The sequence below is a fragment of the Plectropomus leopardus genome, chromosome 8 (genome assembly GCF_008729295.1).
Source record: "Plectropomus leopardus isolate mb chromosome 8, YSFRI_Pleo_2.0, whole genome shotgun sequence".
NCBI classification, from domain to species: domain Eukaryota; kingdom Metazoa; phylum Chordata; class Actinopteri; order Perciformes; family Serranidae; genus Plectropomus; species Plectropomus leopardus.
In genome coordinates this window covers 28,886,770-28,911,332 of record NC_056470.1, presented here as the reverse complement: position 1 = coordinate 28,911,332, position 24,563 = coordinate 28,886,770, and the positions used below count along the sequence as shown (strand labels likewise).

General features: G+C 37.8%; 2 protein-coding genes across 2 annotated transcripts; both read right to left on the bottom strand.

Annotated features, from left to right (window-relative positions):
- Positions 1–1,083: 1,083 nt before the first annotated feature.
- On the bottom strand, positions 1,084–11,725 carry ythdf1 (YTH N(6)-methyladenosine RNA binding protein 1). Its single transcript, XM_042491757.1, has 6 exons — positions 11,389–11,725; positions 11,015–11,042; positions 7,759–7,853; positions 5,247–6,875; positions 3,629–3,673; positions 1,084–2,621 (listed from the first exon to the last, which is right to left on the bottom strand). The coding sequence occupies exons 1-6, from the start codon at positions 11,416–11,418 to the stop codon at positions 2,607–2,609; spliced, it is 1,842 nt and encodes a 613-aa protein (XP_042347691.1). The 5' UTR covers positions 11,419–11,725; the 3' UTR covers positions 1,084–2,606.
- A 1,720-nt stretch (positions 11,726–13,445) lies between these two features.
- Positions 13,446–20,359, bottom strand: nkain5 (sodium/potassium transporting ATPase interacting 5). The gene is made up of 6 exons (XM_042492466.1): positions 20,306–20,359; positions 19,240–19,377; positions 17,656–17,736; positions 15,129–15,326; positions 13,668–13,728; positions 13,446–13,501 (listed from the first exon to the last, which is right to left on the bottom strand). Exons 1-6 carry the CDS (start codon positions 20,357–20,359, stop codon positions 13,446–13,448), a joined length of 588 nt encoding a protein of 195 aa, XP_042348400.1.
- Positions 20,360–24,563: the final 4,204 nt, after the last annotated feature.

The window sequence follows — 24,563 nt, the reverse complement described above, 5'->3', positions numbered from 1 at the left end:
CACATATATATAAATAGAGGCCTACTCTTAGAAAAACACCCTAATAAAGCCACAGAATGGGCCACTTAATTTCTAGTTTAAAGGGTCCAAGGTAATTTCTGTCATTAAAAGAGTTAATTGATGAATCGATTAGTTAACTGACACAAAATAATAGGCCTTTTCCTTCTCATTTTATAATAAACTGGATATATTTTGCTTTTGAATTGTTGGTCTGACTAAATGACAGTCCATTTTTTACTAATTTTTGATATTTTAAAGATAAAATTATCAAAAAAATGCTGATCAATCGTGAAAATAACTGTTAGCTGCAGTCCTGCATGGTGATGCCTTCAGATGTCTTGTTTTGTCTGACCAACAGTCCCAATGTCCAAAATATTGTGTGTACTTTGATTCAAAACAGAGAATAGCCAAATATCACAAAGCTTCAACCAGATAATAATTGGAGTATTGGTCACTATATGGCTTAAAGGTCTTGTGTTTAGGATTTAGTGGCATCTAGTGGTGAGGTTGTAGATCTTAAATTTTTTATTAATTTCATTTTATGCAACATCATAATTCTACTCCACTACATCAGATGCAAATATTGTACTTTTGTTTTACTAAACTACATCTGTTTTAGTAACTTTACCTGTACCTCCAGAGAGCTGATGCTGAATGTTTGTGATAAACGGAGGGACCTTTATGCTTTGAGAAAATGTCTTCCAGTTCTTATGCTTAATAAACTCTTTAAAAACGGTCTTGGATCAGCTGCAAACTGCATCTTAACAAAGAGTACAGAAACTTAAACATGCTTGTATTTTGGTTGTTTTTATCTGGTCACTAATGCTTTTATCTTGTAGCACTTTGAGATTTGTTCCAAATTAAGTGCATTACAATTAAAATCTATTATTATTATTATCAATATTATTAAACTTACAATGCCAACATTTCCTTCTGATGACTTTGTAAATGAGTTTGTATTTTTTCCAGGGTGGCAGGGTATCATATACTGCACAGACTGTACATCCCCTTACAGTAAAGTGTGTGACGTTTAGATTGTGTAATTAAAATGTACTTCATCATTATAATCAAAAGCCCACAGAGAACAGATAAGTATATCTTTAATAATGAACATGATCAAATCTAAGAATGTGATAGTGACCTTTGATACAATGGATATTTAATTCAGGGGTGACTTTAAAACTTTTTTTTTGCATAAATTTTCTATAATCCAATACCAGTAATATAACTCTGATTGCTCCACAATCATACTCCCTCTCTGTTCTTTCACTCTTGCATACACACAATACAGCAAGCAAGTTTTTTTTAAAAAGAAAAGTCACAAACATTTACCATATAGGCTATCTCTGGGTTTTCATACACTTGACAATAAATCAGTTAAGTATAATGCTACAGTTAAACATTTTGAGGCGATCTCAGTTAGAAATGCCAATACATTAAAGCTTACATTTTCTGAGGATGATGTGGACAGGTTATAGCGATGAAAATGATGCAGAGATTATAATTATGTTAAGAAAGAACAAGAAACAAAAAAGAAAAAAACAAAACAAAGTGACAGGCCTGGCTTGTAGATTTAAAAGCAGTACATGCTACATTTCCTCCAGAATTTCATAAACAGAGACCTCCTGTCTGAACAGCAGGGAAACAAAAGTCACCGAAACAGGGAAATTAGACAGAACGCAAGTTTTGTGTCAATAAAACCTGAACTCAGAACAGTAAATTTGTATTTCCGTCCTTTGAATAAGAAAGAGAGGGACCACCTTTAAGAGCGTTTGATCTCTAGACATCTTTTCCCTGAAATCTCTAGCTGAAAAAATTTGAGGTACAGTTCTGGGAAAAAAAAAGAAAAAAGAAAAATACAAATTTAGTGCTGAAAAGAAATGTTAAGGCTCCGCTCTAGGAGACTAAATCCCACAATTTCTTCACCATAATTCTAAATGTAATCAGTTGTAAGCCAGGTGATGCATTATTCAAAATAATTTCCTAACATTAGCGCTTTCTAACGTCACAACCTTGCACGATTATGTCTATGCATACAGAAACTCTCAGTGAACACATTCCTCCACCAAAGTAAAACGCCCCTCACATGAAAAGACGAGGCATCGTAGAAGTTTTTTTTTCATCTGATAATATAAAATACAACTGGCCACAAACAGATAGCAGACATTTGTCAATAAAGTCTTGTTCACTCGTTAAGATTAACCGATACAAGCACTTAACATTTCTCCAACACACAAACCACAAAGTGAACAGTCACTGAATATCAGCAGCATGTTGTCGAGAGATTTTTCAAAAAACAGACGTGCAGATATTTGTTACTTATATTTAGTTAAGAATGCAAGTTCTGGGGTAGCGATAGAGATTTATAAGGCTAAAAAATACAGAAAAAACAAGAAAATATATATTATTGAAGCGATTCGACTGGTGGAACTAGCTTCATCCCTGCACACATCGTAAAGACTGGGAACCAGGAGCGTCGGGGGTCAAAAATTTGACGTGGGCCAAAGTCAACAAAATTAAATAGAAAAAAATATTAGTTTTCAATTTCTTTATGTCCTTGTGTTTTCTTTTTTAAATCTAAATTTTCGTCGACAGCCGTCTGCTGTTTACTTCTGACGATCCTAAAAAAAATAAAAAGTAGAAATATTAAATTATTAGACATATTTATCAATATGAGATCATTCAAACCTATTATGTTCAAATGCATAACTTATATGTTTTAAAAACAGACCTACAGTGGGGGCAGGTGATTAAATATTACCATTAACCCTTTAAACCTAAGGGAGTGATTTGATTTCTTCAAAAAAACAGGCAATTTATTAAGACGCAGCCCAAAGTTGAGCAAGAAATTAATAAAAGGTTACAGAAAAATTACCTAAAAATAAGCAGAAACAAAACAAGAAAATGACCCAGAAAAGTGCTGAGAATTAAAAGACATGTATACATTTTATTCTCTGACATAACTGTAAATATATTATAAATTATTATTTTTAAATTAAACAACATTAAATTATCTGGACACTTCTCCCTAATTTTTTGGATAATTTTGTAATAATCTCCTCTTCCCCCAATTTTTTAAAATTAATTTCTATGTAATTTTTTGGCACCTCCCATATTTTTGAAAGAAACCAAACCAATTTGATAATGTTTCAGATCGTTAAATAGCTTGTAAAAGGTGTCTGAAGGCAAGAACACTGATACTGATACAGGTTTCAAAGGGTTAATCAACTCTCGGTGGAATTATATCACGATAATTGACCATATTATCATTTTTGTAAAGTTCTGACCCTGTTTACACCTGATACTAAAATGTGGCTCAGTAATCTGAACACAAGTCTCCATTTGAGCTGCGTTCACACGTGCGTCTGTCTACGTCTCCAGCTGAACGCTTGTGTTCAGATTTCGTTACCGCGAAATACGTCTGTATTTTAATAACCGGTGTAAACAGGACCATCGATTCTGAACAAATGTTAAATGCACACAATCAAAATGAGATACTGAAGATTGTTTGATGACTCCATATGAGGGCACACTTTTGTCACACAGTGATATGTATCAATATCAGAAAAACACAAATATTAATATTCTCTGAGAGACAGAGTTAGAGAGCAAGGAAAACAGACTTTACCTGATCGATTCTGGATCGGCTCTGTATCGAGGCAGGTTCATAGCTCTGTCAAAAAACACGCAAAGCCTTACTGTTGAGTCACGTTAGAAATACAAATCTCATCACTTTTAATAACACAACATGTAAATATTTCATCAACAAACCTTCCAGTCGCTTCAAATCAATGATCAACGGATACAAATGTACGGAAAACAAACCGTCTACTAAAACTAAGGGACTGCACAGATATTATTAGGCAGGAAGAAGGAGGTCAGAAAAAGAGGGGAACGTCTGTTATATTTTCCTTACTCCATAAAATAGTTCTAACATTTATTACATAAAAACAGATCAAATCGTCAAATCAACAACATGGCTTTCATGTGTGCCATATGCCACAAACAGCGGCCTCTGTCTCTGTATCAGGGCTCTATTTTACGTCAGACAAGAGGCTAAAATAGCATCAAAAGACACCTGGTCACCGTGCCTGTTTTATCTGAGTGACAGAGAGACGCTCTGCAACATCACATAAAAACATGACGTGGGTTAAGACTCTGCAGCTTCGTCTACTATCAAATCACATTAGAAATTTGGAAATCGTTAATTTGATTACTAATAAATGCTTTATTAATATTTGAATGTTTAAATTGGCCCGTAACATTAAAATAATCATAACTATTGAGCGAATTCCATTTACGACATAAGCACACTGAGGGACTGTTTTATATCATAACTGGGTACATTATCTTAAATTAAAAGGAGCTTTACCTGTTCAATACAATCATTTTATTCTGAAATATAATCTTAGGGCCCTGACGCACCAAGCTGATGGTCGGCTGTTGGTCCAAGTAGGATTGCGTGGCGAGCACCTGTCACCCTTGTTTTATCAGCGCGCTCCGCATCATTGGCAATAGTCAAGTCTGTTTTTTCGGCCAGTTTATCATTTTGACTTGGGGGGGCGGAGTCTGTGGATGAACGAAATCACTCGCTCAGGGCACAAAAAGAGAAACAGAAGTAAGGAAAGCAAATAACTAAAATAAAGAGGCCGTGGGATCGCAACAATCTTGTAATATTAGGCATAATCATGTTGTTTTGGGCTTTTTTAGCCTTTACTGGAAAGGACAGCTGAAATGTGAAAGGTGGAGAGAGAGGATGAAATGCAGCAAAAGGCTGCAGGCTGGAATTGAACCTGTGGCCGCTGCAGCCATTGAGCCCTTTAGAAGAAATATGTTGTTATTGTTTGTGTTATTGTTCACTAGTGTACAGTAAATATGCTCATTGTCGTTGTTAATGTGCTAAATCCCTAATTAGCCTCTTGAATCCGTCCCGTCTGTCTTTTTTTTCTCTCGTGCAGGCGAAAAACATATGCGGGTTGTAGTTTTTGTGTATTTGAGCGCAACTTTTTGACTGAGACCGATGATGTGAGGCGACGCAGCAGTCGGCTTTCGTCAACAATAGTTCTTTGATGTCGGCTTGGTGCGTCTGGGCCTTTAGTCAGGGGAATAATCAGAAGAAAATGTTAATAACACCGAGGAGGTTTTTGCTTTTTTAAAAAGGTTTCCCCTTCACCCCAAACATTTTTGTACAGTCCCTAAATATGTTCTCACTGAAAAGCGCTCTGTGTGAAATCTAAAGGAAATACCTTTTTCACCACCTCCTCCTCCTCCTGCTTCTTCTCATAGTGGGAAAAGTCATCAAAGATGGAGGTGGTGTGTTTGTACTGGGCGATGATCTTCAGCACCTGCTTCGCCTTCTCCAGAGGAACCTCTTGAGTGTCACGTGAGTTGGTGACCGGCTTGTTGTCATTGTTCTCCAGGCGGATGTGGCGCAGCTGGCTATTAGGCACGTCCTTAACAAACAACCAGTTCACGTCAAACTTGCCCTTCCACTTGTCCTGCGCCCAAACGCCAGCGCTGGTGCCGTAGTCCACGGGCGAACGCATTTCGGCCACGCCGCAGAAATGGCCGCTGCCGTTGACACTGAACAACAAGTAGACGGGACCTTTAGAGTTCATCGCTCTGAAGGCGGAGTCCAAACGTTTGTTGCCGTGCTCCGTGCTGCACCAGATGGAGTACTTGATGGAGCGGTGGATGTCGTCCTCAGAGTAGCTCTTGATGATGAACACGCGGCCGTTTTTCAGGTTCCAGTCGAACTCCTTGGGGTTGTAGCTGTGGGCCGCTCGCAGCTTCTCCAGTACAGGGTGGGACTCGGATCCCGGCTCTGGAGGCACGCCTCCGCCTCCTCCGTTACCGACACAGCCACCGTTAGAGGAGCCGCTGCTGTCCAAGCTTCCGCCACCGTAGCACAAGTTGCGGTTGCGTGGGGCTACCCAGCGGGTCTGAGGTGTCGGAGCAGAGTTGTGGTTCTGGTAAGACTGTGGAGGAGGAGGTGGAGGACCCTGCATGGTCATCTGCTGCACGAGGGACTGGGCGGACTGTAGGGACTGTTGGAGGGGTGGCAGGAGACTGGGAGCATGGGAGTGAAGCTGGGGCTGCTGGTGATGGTGGTGGTGGTGATGGGGGGGTAAAGGAGGCGCCATCTTGGTGGCGGCCCCTTTGTTATCCCATGTATCGATGTCCATGTTGTGTTTGATGGGGGGCGGAGGCAGACCTCCTCCAGCTATGGGGGTGCCAGGTTTGTTCTTGGTCTTTTGTTGCTGCAGCTTGGCAGGTTTACTCGCAATAGCAGCCCACGACGTCGGTTTCGGAGGGGGCATTCCAATTGGTGTGCCGCCGTTGCCCGTGGCAACAGCTGCAGCTACACTGCCACCTCCGAGAGAGCCTGCGCTCTTCACGCCAGACCCACTTCCTGTCACATCTCCCCCTATTTTTAGGCCCAGCATGCCCTGCTCCAGGCTGTTCATACCTGGAGCCTTGCTCAGGGTGTCGCTATGGAAACCTGTCTGGCCGTCAGGGACTAAGGTGCCTCCGAGGGAGCTGGGCGGGTAGCTGTAACTGCCCCCGTAGGCCGAGCTCTGAGTCTGCTGGCCCTGAGAGCCGCTGGTGCCCCACGCTGAGAAGGCCGGGTTCTCTGGGAAAAAGTTAAACCTGTGAGGGTAGATGCTGCTGCTGAGCCCGCCCGGCTGCCCAAAAACCGTGTCGTGCATGAAGTGGTGGTCTCCATTGCTGAGAGGGGCGTAGGGTGTCAGGTAGGGGATTGGTGGGTCACCTCCTGTAGACCAGGGAGCCTCACTGAGAGGGTAAGGAAATCCAATGGAGGGGGCATAGTAGCTGGACAGGTAGGGGTCTGTCATGGACTGATAGCTGTTATTCTACAAACAGAGACAGAGTTCGGGTGATTCGTCAGAGCAACAAGATGTGATGATAAAGAGGGCTGAGTGACAAAACGGTGACAATCATTTTTTCAGAAAAATTGGTATGGATAAAAAAATGTTCCATAAATGCTCCATATATTTAAACTACCCATCCGCCTGTAGAGGGGAACAGTAATGCACCTTAAACAGCAGTTAGCACCTTTCATTAAGCAGAAGAAGAAGAAGACTATGTTTAAAAAGTGACAAATAGATCTACCTTGTTCTCATTCGATGATAACAGTATGTCAGCAAGTTAATGTGACTGACTAACCGATGTTATGACATGACATAAAGGTAAGGGGAATAAAACTTTCATACATCAACACGACTGTAAAAATGACTTCTGTCTCAGTCAAGTCACACAAACTTTCATCACCATTTCACGTCTTTTGTTATTGTTTTGAGTGTGAAATTGTAAACTTTGAGTATAAAACTAGTACAGAAAATACTGATCACAGTTCAAATTGTTTTTTCTGTGTATTCTGTTTCCTTTCTCACAAAAACAAAATGTTTTAAACCATCAGTGTAGAGTTTGACATCTGTTTGACAATTTATTTACTGACATTATTTTGATTCTAATTATTTTGAATCTACCTCTGATTTGTGAAATATTCTGCTGTTTGGCAAAATGTTTGTCATGTCCCGACAATAAATAACAGTTTAAACCACAATTAACTGCATGACTTCTTCAACTTTCACTTTGGAGCAAAAACCAGCCTTTAAAATTCAAAGAAATAATGATTTGACTTTTTTGGTAGATAGTTATCTATGAAAATTTTATATCGTGATAACATTTTTAGCCATATTGCTTCACTAGAGATAATTCAAATGTGTTTCCTACCTGGTTAGACTGGTTGGTGAGATAAGGCTCAAAGTCATTGTCATGAACTGTGTCCTTCTGGTGGAGCGAGCCATTCTGCACTGACACTGGGAAGGCTGCAATAAAATCAAAGTGTAGTCAAAGCTGCAAATCCAATATGACACATCACAAAACACAAAACTACTTTATGATGAAGCCTAAAATATCTGCTCTGTAGTAAATACAACATCACAGATTTCCCATGCAAAATGTCTGCAGGATTTTTTCTACAAAACAACATATACTCAAAAGAAGTAATCTCTCTCTCTGTGGTAGTGTATTTTTCTGCCTGTATTTTACTTTTTTTTCTTGCTTTCTGCGCTCAGGTGAGCTCGGGCTTTGTAGTACCAGACCGTGAGCAGCAGGCATCCAAGTGACACAGCGCAGGAAAAAAAAGAAGATAGTGAGGTCAAATGTTTAATGACAATCTGGGGTCGACTTTTACTTTAACGCATGTTTACAGTAACAGTAACCAACAAGTTATAATCGAAGAATTCAAAAAGAAGTCTATGGGAGGTCAAAATGAGTTGATGTGTAAACAGATTATTCTGTCTGCTGGACAAACTTAGCCCCAGGAGGAGTCGACCTTTTTAAAGTGCAAAGTGTTTTACATTGATAAGCTGTTTGTCCTTACAGTGCTTCATTACTGCATACAACTATCAAACGTGGATTAAAAAATGCAGTGACGCAAACATGATATTTAGTAACATTTAGACATTAAGAGGGTTTCCACAGATTTGCGCAAAACTAAAGTGATATTTTTGAAATAAAACACAATTGACAGATGACTGCGTTTCCATCGAGTGACGTTATGCAACTTCTCCGCTCGTGATAACAATCCAAGAAGCATGGAGATGGATGTTCAAAACATCAGCAGATTTATTTCTATTGCAGCCACCACGCAAAAGTGACCGGCGTGTTATGCGATGGATAATCGAAAGGCGAGCCCCTCATATGTGGAGGCGACCACGCATGAGGGATTTCTGGGAGGTGATAGTCCACGATTTCACAGAGGAATTGTGGATTCAAAACTTCCGAATGATTCGCTCAACTTTTGAAGAGTTATGTGATGCAATAACAGCTCCTATAGCGACTCTTTCGCACACGTCATGTGACCTATAAAAGCGAAACAAGTGTTTCCATTGCAGTTTTCAAAATATGTCTTTTTCAAATCGCGTGAGATACTACTTAATGCGAGTGTAAAAGCTTCTTTGTGATGACGGGGAGTTTTTTCTAAATTGACATGTTTCCATTAGGCGCATTTTATATCCGCAACTTCAATTTGCACAATTTAGGGGTTAATGGAAACTTGAGATTTCTCTGTTGCCTTAAGGCCACTTTTTTTGAATGGCGACCAGTTAAGACAATGTGAAAATACCTGGGGGCCACTTGCTTCTAGCATCTTATGGGTTATATTAAAAAATTATATATAATGCTTTTTTGTTGTCTTTTGCATGTCTGCTACCTAGCAGCTGTTAGGTAGCTTTTCGATGGCTTGTTTAGCATCTGTTAATGAAAATGCATTAGGTCCACCTGTGTAGTTCCTTCTTAGTGCATTTTTACAAACGGTATGATTGTCCTGCCACTGTGAGGCGAACTGAAAAAAATTGCAAAGGGATCTTGCTCGACTAACCAATATTGTGTGGCATGAACACACAGCATATTTTGAATAACAAGCCGTGAGCCTTTTAAAATTGGTCTGTGGGTCACGATTGGCCCCCAGGGCGGACTTTGGACATGCCTGAAATAAGGGCTACAACAAAACAGGAGGGTATCCATGTTCCCAGCTCAATATCCTCTTACACATAAAGGAGACCTTTCAAAGGGGTTTATGTTCTCAGCAATGTTTTTTCCCCTCTGGGTCAAATGTTCGTGCATTTTTCCCTGAAATCACCCACCTACAGCTAAAAGTCTACTGACTATATACTGAACGTTCACCGCCAACGATGTTCTTGATTGGTATCTATAGTGGATGAATAGATTTTTGCCATTTATATCCCTTAGGTCTTTTGCAATATAATTCAACAATGACTGTTTATATCCAGAACACAGGACCCCGGGAACACATGACATCTGCACCACAGTAAAATACATAAAAAGTTTTTAAAAATGGCATCACAAGATAGATAGATAGACAAAGATAAAGAAATGAAAAGGTCAGATTAAAAAGTTGGGAGATTTTCTATAAATGCTGTTAAAAAAAAAAAAAAAACCTTAATAGTGGAACATACGGAAAACATATACTATCATAAAAATATTAATTGGTTTGCCTTGGAAAAAAAATCTTAATTTAATTTGTCATTTGATTGAATGTGGCACTTGTGATGTTGGTTCCTTTATCCTCATCTGCATAATGGTGAGGCATTCTGTAAATTATTTAAGTTAGTTATTACAAACTATTTCCAGATTTCACAAGGCAACATCAGAAAAAATAAAATAAAATAAAATACTTTTTTAACGAGTTTTGGCAGATTTATTTACAACATTTTAATACCAATTAAGGTTAATAAATGCAATGCCCTTTAAGACTTTTTAAGGATCCATGGGAGCCCTGTCAGTTGTGTGTGAGGCACCAGGTGTCAGTTGTATACAATACAAAACAGGTTCATGTGCAACTTGTATGAATGAAATATCTGTTTTTTGGACAACCCGCCTGAATTTGTGTTGCATGGCCTTCCAGTGTTTTAGCGCGTATGAACAAACTCTCATCCCATAACTGCATCTTTTGACATTTTATCAAGGTCTACATTATGACTCTTGTATTTTATCTCTGCTTCTGTCTATTGCTGTTTCTACTTTCTATTGCTGCTCTGCATGTTATGCTTAGTGTGTGTTGCTGCTTCATGCAGCCTGTGTGACTATTTGTACTAAAAGGCTGTAAGTTGTTGATATTTGTTGCGTGCATGGCTATGTTGTGAATTTAACACTATAAGTTGTTGCTGTGCTATTGTTTTGTACTGTTGTTGTATTGTTTCTTGTTGCTTCTCATGGCTTTATTTCTGTCTTGGGAGTTCATGTTTATATTGTAGTTGTTGCTGTCTTTATGGTGTCCTGCTGCTGTTGTTATGTGAATTTTATCATTTTTCACGTTTCAACACATCTTTCCAAGGGACTGCAGTTGAAAATGAGCCTGATGCTAACACTGGCACATTTAACAGAAATATGATTTAGGATGAGTTGTCCTTATAAATAAATAAATTAAATCAAACATCCTCAGACACAGAAACATGTCTCTTACCTTTGCTTGCATCTTGTCCCTTCGATGTCTTGGTGGTCACATTATAAGGAGGAAACATGTGAAAGAAGAAAACACAACGCTTGCATTGGTTTCCACTGTTACTAAAAGCATCACACATGATCCTAGCTGCACACTGACATGCTAACACTCCCCTCTGGTTACTGACTGACACATACATTTAAAAAATATGCTGTTTTTGCCACCAACTCTCAGATGTGGTCCAGGCCTTTGGGTACCAGCAGAGAGCAGCTTTCTAGCTAACCTCTCAGTGAGCTAACTAGCTGACTAGCTCCGGAATGGAGGCATCGTCTTCACACTCACACGCCGTTTATCTCACCTCTCTGCTGGGGATAAATCGTCTCCTCGCTGCTTACCTGAGGGTCAATACTAGCGGCAGACATCATTCATCCACCAGGTGTTGTGTTAACGCTGACAACACGTACAGGGCTCCGCTGAGGCTAACAGGAGCTGTTTGCTGCTAACAGTCAGTTAGCAGCAGCCGTTAGCCGCTGTCTCTGCTGCTCCGCGCGGACCGTGTGCTCGTCGTAGCCGCTGCTGCCGCTCCGCGCCGCCCTGTCCACATTAATCCAGCGGGGCTTCAATCCGCTCCGACCCCCTCCTCTCCGCTAAATTAAAATCCAACCAGCCTCGGTGGCCCTGCTCACTTGCCCCAATGGCAGCTTCATCCGGGGTCCGATGGGCGGAAATGACGTCGGTGACGTAAACGATGCGTCCGCTGCTACCTAGCAGCAGCAGACTGCTCCAAGAAAAACTGAAAGGTGGGAAAATATTTATATATATTTTTGTGCAATTCATTAATTTTTAATTTATTGGGAAAATTCCGCATTCACAAAAAAGATGCAAGCGGACTATAAACTGGATTTTGAACTTTTCTATCAGGAACTACAACAATACGATATTATAGTAAAAAAAAATAATGAAATTAAAAAAAAATATGGCATCACAACAAAATAAATAAAAAGATTAAAAACATAACAAACAATGGCCCTATAAATAATTAAAACAAAAAAAGCAATAAGTAAAAAAATGCCATCACAATATATTTTTTAAGTTAAAAAAAGGCACCACTATATAGATAAACAAATAAAGTAAATAAGCAAATGAATAAATAGCATTGCACCACAATTAAATAAATTAAATGTTTAAAAAAAACACACACAAAAAACATGGCATCATAATAAAATAAATTTAACGTTTTTCAAATGGCACCATAAAAAATAAATATATCAATAAATTAAAAATAACTGGCACCATACCACCATTAGAGTAAATTATCATAAAAAGGCAATAAAACCTATTTGATAAATTTCATATGGACTGATGATATAATATTCTGGATTTATAGTAATTTATAGTAATTTTTCTTTATTTTTCATATTTTACCCCAGCATGGGCAGTTCTGTGTACATGATGTTGATGTATTTTTGTTTGTTCAATTAAGAAAAATAATAAAATTAAAAAGCAGACTGGTATGCTGTGTCTACATACAATTTCCAGGTTAAAAGCAGTTTTAAAAACCAACGAACTGTGGCAAGAAAGCAGTATTTTGACAGTGTAAATAATAAATAAACAGGATTTATAAAAATAATAAATAAAATGGTAGAATTTACCATGAGACCATTTCCATCTGTAGTCCCTAGTCAATGTGTTAAAAAGATTTCCTAAAATACACAAAAACAAAACAGTGCTTGCAGTTTAAACTGTAAAAAAGGACACGCAGCTGTTTAAACAGTAGAAAGAAAAATAAATCTCAGTCTTATACATTTTTAATAATAAATAAATGTGTGCAGCACTGCAATACAAGCTGATTTGTGAATGTGGTTTATTTCACCGAATTATATCATACACTACACAAGTTGGGATGGTAACTTTTTTCTAACTGAAATTACACATTATTCATAATTTATACATGTTACAAAACATTTTAAAGAAACTGCGACTTATTTACATTTTATGGCTCATACTTATTTTGTTCTTGAGTGCTTCATATTTAGTTATTTTTATCTCTTTTGCACACACAGACATGAACACGGAGGTAGTTTTAAATGTGGATTTACAGTGTTTGAGGCCTGAGGAAAAAAAAAAACATAATGAAAAGGCCTGCACGTTTTTGCACAGTGTGACCGTGTTTTTGCACAGTGAGGTCCAGCATCTGTCAGCCGGTGTTTTTATTAACAAACAGGCGAAGGCAGTTTCACAGTGACAGTCTTCAAAGTTCTCTTCCGTCCTGCCAGATTCATCCACAGGTTTCATAAACCACTTTACTCCTGTGGTTATTTATAATCTAAGCAAAAATACAGAAAAAATGCATTTGTGTTTGAGATGTTGAAGAAACAAGGTGGTTAATGAAATAGAGCGGGTGGAAAATAAGAGGCAATCATGACGCTAAACCTACCTGCAGATCTTTACACTAGAAGAGCAACTGAGAGGGTTTGGATGGATGATGAAATTCACCCATAAAATTAACTAAAATAAAATGGGAAAAGAACAAAATGAATAAATGAACCTCAGTGTAAAAAAACGAAATGGAATGGCAAATGCATACAATGTCTTTTAAACATATAACGTATGTAAAATTGATCGTTTTTCCTCAAAGAAATGGCATCTGTGGTGTGATCAGGAGCATACTTACAGCTGTCTTCCTCGTCTGAGAAAGTGCTGACGATGTAACAGGCATAAACAAATCCTGGGAGCTACAGGAATAAACAAAAACATGTATAAAAGTGAATCACTTGGTCAAAAAAAGTTGTTTTTTTTAAATTGCTCTCAGTTTTTTTTAACTCACATTCATGCTGGCTACATGGATATAAAATACATGATAACAAATGATGAAAAAGTCTATAAAAAACAGATAATTAGCAGCGGTGTGAGGCAAAAAAACCCCAAATCCCCTTATAAACGGTGATACAGTGGGCGGGTGTAGCTCGGTAGAAAGAAAATACTCCCTACATGAAACTGCTCACAACAAGGTCTACAGATATTCTTGAGTAATCAGGTCATGATTTCTGGAAAGAGACGTTGCTGTTTAGTTTTTCAGATTTAGTTTTTTGATGCTTTAAACACCAAAAGCAAAGTACCATCTAGTTTTATTATATTAAAGAGAAAACAGACATCTCTGCGTCCAATATTGCCATCTGGAAACTCACACCAAAACAATCTAAACTGGTAAATAGCACTGCAGGTAAGATGTTTTTTTGATTTGAGTTCACAACTTTTTAATGTTTTTAGTTTTGTGATTAACAGTATATTTTCTATTTTTTTTACTTCACTACATTTATCCAAAACTTTTAGTCACTATGCACTTTACAAATTTTGTGAAGTTTTTAGCATTTAAAGCATCAGAAAAGTTTATAAAACATGATGTTTTTTTATTAAGTAACTATCCTTCAGTCAGTGCAATTACAGCTGAAACAATTAGTCCATCAATCAATTAGACAATTGACAGAAAATTAATTAGCTATTAACTATTGTTGGTAAACACTGCAGTTCTTTTTAAATTTGTTCTGAGTGTTTTTATTTTATTCTATTCTAGATTGGTTACTTGTACTTTTAATTGAGTACATTGAGTACGAGTTCTTGATTATACTTACTTTTACTAAAGTAATATTGTCAATGCAGGACTTTTACTTGTAGAGTATTTTTGCAATGTTGTATTTGTACTTTCACTTTAATAAAAGTCCTGAATACTTCATCCGCCACTGCTGATGCCACATCAGACGCTTTGATTTGAGTCACTAACTACAAGATTCGGCGTCTCAGAAAATTAAAGTACTACAGAGTGACCGAAATCAGAGTCGTGGCTGAGAAGCTCAGAAACACGCGTACCACCACTCCACGTCAAATGTGATAATGTTGAGCCATTTTTAAATGCTCAGGCCTGTTTTCAAATTTAGAGTTGCTGTTGCTAGGCAACAGTCCAATCCTGTGTGCACTGATGAATATTTATTGATACTAAAACAATATTAAATGTTTAACAGGCTTTTCAGTTTAAATTTTCAAAGCATCATCGAGTTATTCTGATGTTTTTTCACTCGTTTGATGTTAAAACAACAAATGAACGGACGGCTGAGTTTACTGCGCGACAGGGACTCACTGAGATCAGCAGCTGGACGACGCAGTGCAGGATTTCGATGTACTGGTACTCCAACCAGCAGCTCAGCACTGTGGTCAGCTCCGGGTTCTTCTGGTTCTGCCACCCAGCGGAGGGAAGGCCGTCGCTCTCGCAGCCCGGCCCGTTGTCCTTCCACCATGAGCGATGTGACGATACTCCCAGAGAGAGGATATCACTGTCCTGCAGAGACAACACACACGACTGTTCAGCTCTCAGACTCCTAAAGAGACTCTTCATTAAAGAGAGTGCAGTAAAAAGTGTGAAATCCTGCTAAAAAAAGATGAGATCAGACGAGAAGATCAGATGTAGTGTGAACATGATACGGTTTCCCGTCTGGAGCCATTACTAACGATTTTTTTAATTCTTTGACTAAACTATCACTTTTTTATTTTATTTGTATTTTTAGCAGAAAAGAACTCAAAGAAGAATGAAAAACATTACGAGCTGTGCAAAAAAAGCAACGAAAAACATAAAAACAGAGAAACAATAAAACCAAGAAGTTAATAAACAACAAAACTTTCTTCTTATATAAGGGCAGAGTAAAAACGAATACAGCATATTAAATGTTTATGTAATGTGATGTCACTTATCCAAATTTTAGCATATCTACAGAAAAAAAGGAACTTTTAATCAATATTGTTCATATTAAATTAAATATTTTTATGCATTTTTATGGCAGGTTATTCTCTGAAGTCTTGCAGAGTTACATGTTCACAAGCGAGAATGCAGATGGATTACTGAATGGGCCTAAAGAGCACAGGTCCAGGGGCCAAAAGTGTATAGAGGTGGCCCTTGAACTTCAAAATGTTACCCAAATTAAAAAACATACATTAACAGAGACTCCAAATGACCATGCATCCAAATGAGATGCAATAAAAAAAACTGTAAAAAGGAGCAAAACAACCAAAAAAGACAAAACGTTACCTCAAAGAGACAAAAACAACTACATAGAAACACAAAAGATGCAAAAAAAACCAAACTGAAAAACAAACAAATAATGTGAATATAAAAGAACAATAAAAAGGAGCCAAACCACCACAAAATGCCCCAAAAAACTAAAAGTAACCTCAAATAGGCAAAAAACAATAACAAAATACTGAGAATGACCACAAAGACATGCAACAAAAACTGTAAAAAGGAGCAAAACAACCAAAAAAGACACAAAATTACCTAAAAGAGAGAAAAACAACTACATAGAGACAAAAAGATGCAAAAATAAATAAAACAGACACAAAATGACCTCAAAAAAACACAAGACCTCACATGAATATAAAAGAACGATAAGAAGGAGCCAAACCACCACAAAATGCCCAAAAAAGAAACAAAGTTACCTCAAATAGGCACAAAACACTAAAAAAGACACAAAATTACCTTTAAAGACACAAAAACTACCCCAGAGACTCAAAATGACAACAAAAAGATGCAAAAGAAGTACAAAAAGGAGCAAAACCACCACAAAACATGTCCCAAAAACACAAAATAACCCCAAAAACACATATACGTCTACAAAGAGACATGAAACCACTAAAAGATACACGACTATAAAAACAGGCAAAATGACAACAAGGGTGGCTTCTGCATTTCTGTGCTCAGGGGCCTAATGTCTGAAAATCCGCCCCTCAGAGAGACGTCAATGTAACTGTAACTGATGTCCATGTAACTGATGAAATAGATTAACACCTATAATTGTTGTACACTAATGCTGTGAAAATATTAGATAATCCAGGGAGAAAGGTCGGGTTCTTGTTTAGAGTTTAACTTTTTGTAGTTTAGCATCAAACCTGAAGTGCAAAAAGCAGTCAGGTGCAAAGTAATGTACACAGTAATGTAAAAACACACAGTAACATATAAAATAAATATAGAATGTAGAATAAAAAAGAGGCAGATATGAACACACTACGAGACGTAAGAGACCAAACTGAAACACAGCAGAAGAAATGTTTAAGTATAACTTTCATGAATTGATTCATTTAAAAGACATTTTTATAAAATATCAACAAACAATGTTGAATAAAATGGTATCATCAGACCTAAAATGCGCTTTAAAATGACTTTCTCAAGATTAAAAAATACAACCTAATGATTAAACATGTTTTTATGTTGCAAATGTTCTCATGTTTTGCATTTTTACTCAACGAAAGAGAAATTATTACATTTCCTGTCAACTAAAATAACAAATAATCAGCTCATTATTTTAACTCCAGCTTAAACCAGTACTACTGCAGGTTTAACTGTACCGCTGTTTCCACTACAACTAACCATTATAATAATTCAATTCTAACACTGATCATTTTGTCTAGATATTGTTATCGTTACTAATAAAGACCTAAAAAGCCATTTCAGTGTGTCGGAGACATAAACGTCTTCTGTTACTTCATGACTCTAAATGTCTGAACAGAAACTGAGTGTCTGCAGGTCCTGAGACACCAGAGGGGCTGAACACTGTGTTTAGGAGCTGAAGCTGCTCGAGTCTCTAATTATCTGACACTGACGCGACCATTAGACTAACCTTCGAGAGGCGTCCCAAATCCAGGTAGAGACAGCTGACAAAGACATTCCAGCCGACCCACAACAGCGTCCACAGCAGGTACTGAGGAAACAAAAACACTGTTACGGAAAATAAACAACATTCAGAATTCCTCAGCGTAGTCACGGTGTAACTAAGGGCTCCTGACTTTTCTCACAGGTATACTTTTTAAAGATTATTTTTTGGGAATTTATTGTCAGGACGTGATGGAGGATGACAGCGGGAATCAAACCCGGTCCACAGCAGAGGACCTCAGCCTGTATGAGGCATACGCAGGGGAGCTAGAGGTCGCCCCAAAGTGTCCTCGGTCTGACTGGCACATAAAAATAAAAATAAAACTCTGGGTCTAAAGACAAATATGAGGATTTATGAGGAGAGAACTGAAGACTTCACCTACAAAATGATCATTTGTTTAACAGTTACTCACCCAGTGTTACACTGAATTTCTGAAGAAATCTTTGTTTTTCTCTCATGCCCCCACAATGAAGGATCCAAAAACAAGAGAAAAATGTGAAATACCAAACAAACGAAAGGATAAATGAGACTTGGATTATACTGCAAGAGTTGTGTGAGAGTTTGAAAACAGCTGTTGTTAAATGCATCCCCCTTTAATGCAATTTATCAAGAATTTTCTTATTTTTTTTAAAGTTTTCCTTAAGATTTGGGTAAACAATTATTTTAAAGAGAGAACAAAGAAAGACAAATGTTGTTGTTACACTAAACTATGTGTATTTTTTCATAATGTTTATCTAAACATTGATTTTTTTCTTATATAAATACTGGAAACTATCACTGCTGCCGAAAACCTTCAAATGAAACAGTCTCATCTGCAGCTGGGTTTTATTGGTATGAGGTGATAACAGAGATGGTGGTGAGGGAGGTGAGTGTGAAGGCAGAAATAAAGGTTTTTGTTATAGTTTCCATTTTTCAGCAAAACTGCTATTTTTTGCCTGTAGTCCCTTTTTGTCATGTTAAAAGAAAAGCGGGAAATCATCACCCTTTATTTAGATTTTAACCCTTTGAAACCTGGTTTGACATCAGTTCATTTGTATTGCGCCTTTCACATTTATTAACATTAATTTATTTATAATTATTATCATTATATATTTAAAATTACATTACAGTACAGAAACATATATATATGTTATTTCTTGATGTGTGTATATATATATATATTTTTATTTTTTTTATTTTTTTTTTGTGCTTATTTAAGATAATTTTCGTGTAACTATTCACTAATTTCTTGCTAATTTTAGAGCCATGTTTTGCTAAGTCGCTCATTGCCTTTCTCTTGAAAGAAAACAAATCATTTTGCTCAGGTTTCAAAGGGTTAAAGGAATAGTTTGACATTTTGAGGAATGAGGTTTGTTTACAGAGAGTTAGCTGAGCTTCAGATTTAACGGCCAAAGTTATCAATCTAACATGATCTAACTCTCAGCTAGAAAGTAAATATTTCCAGAAAAAAAAATATAAAAATGAAACATGGGTATAAACAAAAATTCAGTATTCAACACTTTATCAGGATTTTTTTGCAGGCTCTAAAGAAAAATCAGACCGTTGTCTCACCATAATAACGTAGCGTGTTTTGTACTGGATGACCCCAAACAGGCCGAGGATGACCATGATGATGTGGAAGAAGTTGATCATGATGGGAGCCCACTGGTAGCCGAGGAAGTCAAACACCTGCCGCTCCAGCGCAGTGACCTGGACGGGTCATAAAACAGACTTTATCGTGACTTTTAACAGACAATCACAGGTGAGGCTGTGCCGCCGCGGCTCGTTACACAGTGATCTCTTCTCTGTGCACCCACAAGGTTGTATTTTTGATTCCTACAAGTTGTCAAGGCGACAGAGCCGTGGGGGACAAAGACAGAGGTGGTTATTAGTGTCCTCTGAGCCCGTCAGTCATGAAGGGGGGCAGGGTGGGAAACACACAGGAGGAGGACAAAGTGGGTGCAGCCCGTCATTGTGGTGGCTGTGAGCGGCCTCCAACTACAACAAGCTCACTATTAACATGAATTTCACAAAAAGATAAAAGTTTATTAGTGCTGCAACTGGCAATTATACTCAACATCAATCAATTTAACATTTGTTTGGTCAATAAAATGTCACAAAGTGATGAAAAATGCTCATCAGAGCTCAAGGTGACGTCTTCAATTTGCTTTTTGTGTCTAAAAAACAGTCCAAAACCCCAAATATATTCAATTTATTCAAGTCAAGGAATTCGGCAAAAACGAGGCAATTAAGGAAGTGGAACTACTTCTAATTTGTTATATTTAGTTTCACTTTGCAGCTAAAACCTGAATTAATGACAATGTGAATGGAAGGTCATCAAATTTGACAGCAAAGCATGTGTTTAACAGGTATTAAAGTATATAAATATTGTTGCTTTAGTCCAGATTTAAGGGTTTATATTGTCAGAAAATATATAAAACAGAAGCACTTCAAAGCAGCATCAAATGAACTTTACTTTTATAAAACTACAAGTCCTGTCAGGTGTTTCATCAATCAAAATGTTCATGTGTTTTTTTGGTGATTTTATCAGCATAAATTGTAAGTTGTAACTATCCCCAGAGAAAAAAGACAGTATCACATGTGTTTATATGAAAGCATCTTGAGAAAAACATCTTACCAACTGCAGACAACACAGGAGGACCAGCACGCATCGCGCCGAGCAGCAGCCCATCTTCCTCCTCTCTGCTCCCGCCGAGGATGATGAAGAGGAGGATGAAGATAACAACAGTGAAGTGATTTGATTTTGTTTTTCTCTCAAACACAAGCGCAAAACCTGCGAAGCTCCAGGTCCATCATCTCCTGACGTGTGAGGATACGCAGAGAGGACTTCACCTCATGAGGAAAACAGTCGGCTGTCCCTGTGTGGGAACCACGGAGGAGGGGGAGGGGAGCCTGTATGAGGGGCCATCAGTGCCACAACACAGCAGCAGAGGGGAAATCCCTGAGGAGAAGAGCGAATACAGAGGGATTACTGAATGGACCTAACGGGCACAGGTTCAGGGGCCAAAGGTGCATAAGGGTGGCCCCTGGACTTAACCTGCAAAATGTTACTCAAATTAAAACATACTGACCACAAACTGAAAAAACCGACCAAAAAGACACAAAATTACTTCAAAGAGACACAAAAGAATGCAAAAGAACTACAGAAAGGAGCCGAACCACCACAACGGTTATCTAAAATAGGCACAAAACACCCCGAAAGACACAGAATTACGTCAAAGAGACAATCCACAAAAAGATGACTGACTACTAATTGTTTTATTGATGTATGAGGATCACTTTTGATTATTTATTTTATTCAGTTGATTGTGCTAATTGTCGTTTTCATTTTTATTGTTTTAAATTGTACAGCACTTCATAACTTGTTTTTGTGCTATATAAATAAAATTATCATTATTATTACTAAAGAGGGGCAAAACAACAACAAGGGGTTTTTTTTGCATTTTTCTGTGTCCAGGGGCCCACTGTTTCATAATCCGCCCCTGAGAGAGAAGTCAGTCATGCAATTGATAAAATCGATTAATATCTTTAAATGTTGTATAGTAATGCTGTGAAAATATTACATTATCAAGGGAGAAAGGTCAGGTTCTTGTTTTTGTACACAGTGTGTATTTAGCAGCTTTATGTATCCTAAAAGAAAAAAAATTGGCTAAGTGTAACAATAATAAGCTAATACTTACTCACACAGGACTTATACACCAGTCTTTTATGTTAAGTCCTGTGTGTGACCCATAATGTCACTCTTTACTCTACATCACCTGACTTTTTTGCAGTATATTTGTGAGTTTTTTCTCATAAACTTTACACTATAATCTTAGAGAATAGGCTATCTGAGATTGGCTGGTACAAGCCTTAACCGTGACCTCTTTGCCCAAATTTTATTCACTTCTGACCTCAGCACATTAACATGATGAGTAGGAATACAAGCAAATCACAGCATGTGCAAAAAATCACCTGAAAATTAGAAAAAAAAGAAAAAGGGGAAAAGGAAGTTAAAAGAGTAAATGACCTAAACAATTATAAGATAACTTGATAATAGTTATAAATACAGTACAGAAGAAATGATCCAAATATTTTAAAGAAATTTGGAAAAAGAACAAGAAAATTATCTAAAAAAAAAAAGAAACAATTTGAAAAAAAAGATGAAGCTAAAAAAGGTTAAAAAAAAAAAAAAAAAGCAAAACTTGGAAAAGGTGATTAAAGATTAAAATAATTTTAAATACCTTTTTTAAAACCAAGACATTTTTTCCTAGCTTTCAAAAAAGAATTTTCTAAATCCACTAATGTCCTGCAATTTGTGAAATATTTACCAAATTGCTCATTGCAATTTCTCATTCTTACGTAGTATACATTATAGTATTTGTAAAAAGGCATAAATGGAAGCAGCACAAGAAAAGTGACGTTGCTTCAGGCTTCAAAGGGTTAAAGCTGCAGCGTGAATCTTTTCAATGGAGTACAGATAGACACTCCTCTGTATTGACCAAACAATTAATAAGTTTATCAAAGACATAATTGCCAGGAGAAAAAAATGTGGTTAAGTTAAGGGGAGGATGGTGGCCATAATTAAAAAACACAAATGTTGACTGTTCGTAGAAAACTGGAAACAAACCAGAGATCCTCTTTCTGCAACATCAGACTACATCCTTTTCCCCCTGAAACTACTGCTGCTGTCATTTTTCTTGTCTGGACAGCCTCTATAGAAATATCTCTCCTATATAACTCCTGTTTCTCCCGCACTGTGGCATGAATCGACCCTCATACAGCAACACCGTCTGCTGCTCGCTGATAGGCGGCTTCTCTCCTGCAATGATCCCAAAACACCAGCAGGTGACGTTAGAGAGCGGCAGAGGTGTGTTATCCTCAAAGGTGTGAGAGTGGCAAGGTTACAACGAGATATTACTGCCCTACTTATATACCTGAACATTTAGATTTAAATATGTCACAGAAAAACAGGAAAACCTGTCATTATTGACATTATTTCATACATATATAATAACTATAGAATAACATCTGTTAAAGAGGAAAAATATAATAAGAGGAAACACTGGGTTATTAGTGGCTTTGAAGGGGTCATGTTAAGTTTATATTGATCTAGTGCAATTTCATTATAACCTCAGTACCATATTTAAAGAGATCAATAAAGAAGGTGACCAACAGTTTGGCCTGTTGTTGCTTTATTTGGCTCTCTCTCGCAGGTTCGTTATTTATTAGAGTAGAGGGCAAAACAGGGGAGACACTTAAAATATTTTTTTAAGCACTGGAAAGGGAATTATGTTTTCTGATTTAGCTTAAGGGATGGATATTTAACTTTAAATGGTGGCATTTTGTATTAACTTTATATACCCTCAGCGACCCAAAACATGCAAGTGAGTTTTAAAGGCATGTTTTCTTTACAAAATCTCCAAAATCAAACCGTTTGTTTATTTATGATGAAGGCTCATGCATTTTCTCCAATCATGCAAGGAGGCTCAAGGAAAAATAGGCCTATTTGAGGCTCCAGGGAGGGTTATTAAATAAAAATAAATAAATCAACAAATCACACACCAGCCAACCCCTTACTCCGATGAATAAAGTATTCTGGTCTCATACATTATATGTTTAAAAAAGATCCTTACATGGCAAAATTCAATAGGCTGCTTTTTGCAAAAAAAGGAGCAGCCCGGTGTCAAAATTGTAGTTTACAGACTCTTAATCGGTTATACACAACTTATGGCCCAAATGTGGCCCCAGATAGAGTGCCTGGTAGGCCCCCAACCATTTTTTAATTCACAGTGAAATAAGGTGACTCACACTGGGAACTGTTTTTGTATTTTTAGTTTACACAAGGAGATAAAGTGCATAAAACAGCATCAAAATAATGCTTGTTTATAAAAAAGAAGTGCCAGCGGAGGGTCCCCTGCATTCCTCGACAGAGGTCCTAGCTAAGCCCCTAATGTCCCAGAAAACCCCCCAACTAGAAACGTCCTGAAATCCTTGAAATGTCCTTAAGCCCAAAAAACACCCTAAAGTCCTGAAAATCCTAGAAACATCCTAAAATTTGAGAAATGTCCTAAAATCCTAAAAATGACAATGTCCTAAAATCTTAGAAAAGTCCTGAAGTCCAAGAAATATCCTAAAATCTGTGACATATCCCAAAATCTGAGAGATGTCCTAAAATCCTAGAAACATCCTAAAATTTGAGACATGTCCTAAAATCTTAGAAGTGTCCTAAAATCCAACAAATGTCCTAACGTCCTAGAAACATTCTTAAATCCTGGAAACGGCCTAAAATCCTAGAAACATCCTTAAGTCCAATAATGTCCTAAAATCCTTTAAATGTCCTAAAATCCTATAAATGTCCTTAAGTCGTAAAAATGTCCTAAAATCCCTGAAACATCCTAAAATCCTAAAATCATGTCTGGGGCCGCTGCTGTGGCCCCTGGCCTGCTTTCATTTTGCAAACGTGCTCCCTCTGAGTATCCCTGCACTAAAAGGTCTCTAATCTGAAGTTAACCACAGCCTCGTGCACCTTCAGCGTGGACTGAGAAATCCTCCCTAAAATCAGCCCATTCAACACACACAGCCGCACTACCTCATCCATCCGGGTGATGACGCCAGAATCAAAAGACACGCTCAGATTTGGGGGGTCTCCAGCTCTGCCTGTGTCACATGGAAGCACAGTAGCTGAGCCGAGGGGATGCGAGTACAGATGGAAGGGGCTTGAGGGACCGTGGAGGAGAGAAACCTGGAGATCATACTGGAGATACAGCGGCGGCGCCAGACAGAGAGGCAGGTTCAACACCTCCCAGCCTCCCCATCCGGCTGGGGAGCAGAGGCGCGCGGACAGGGCGCACAAGCGGGTCAGCGGGCGCTCAAAAAGGGATGTCACATGCAAT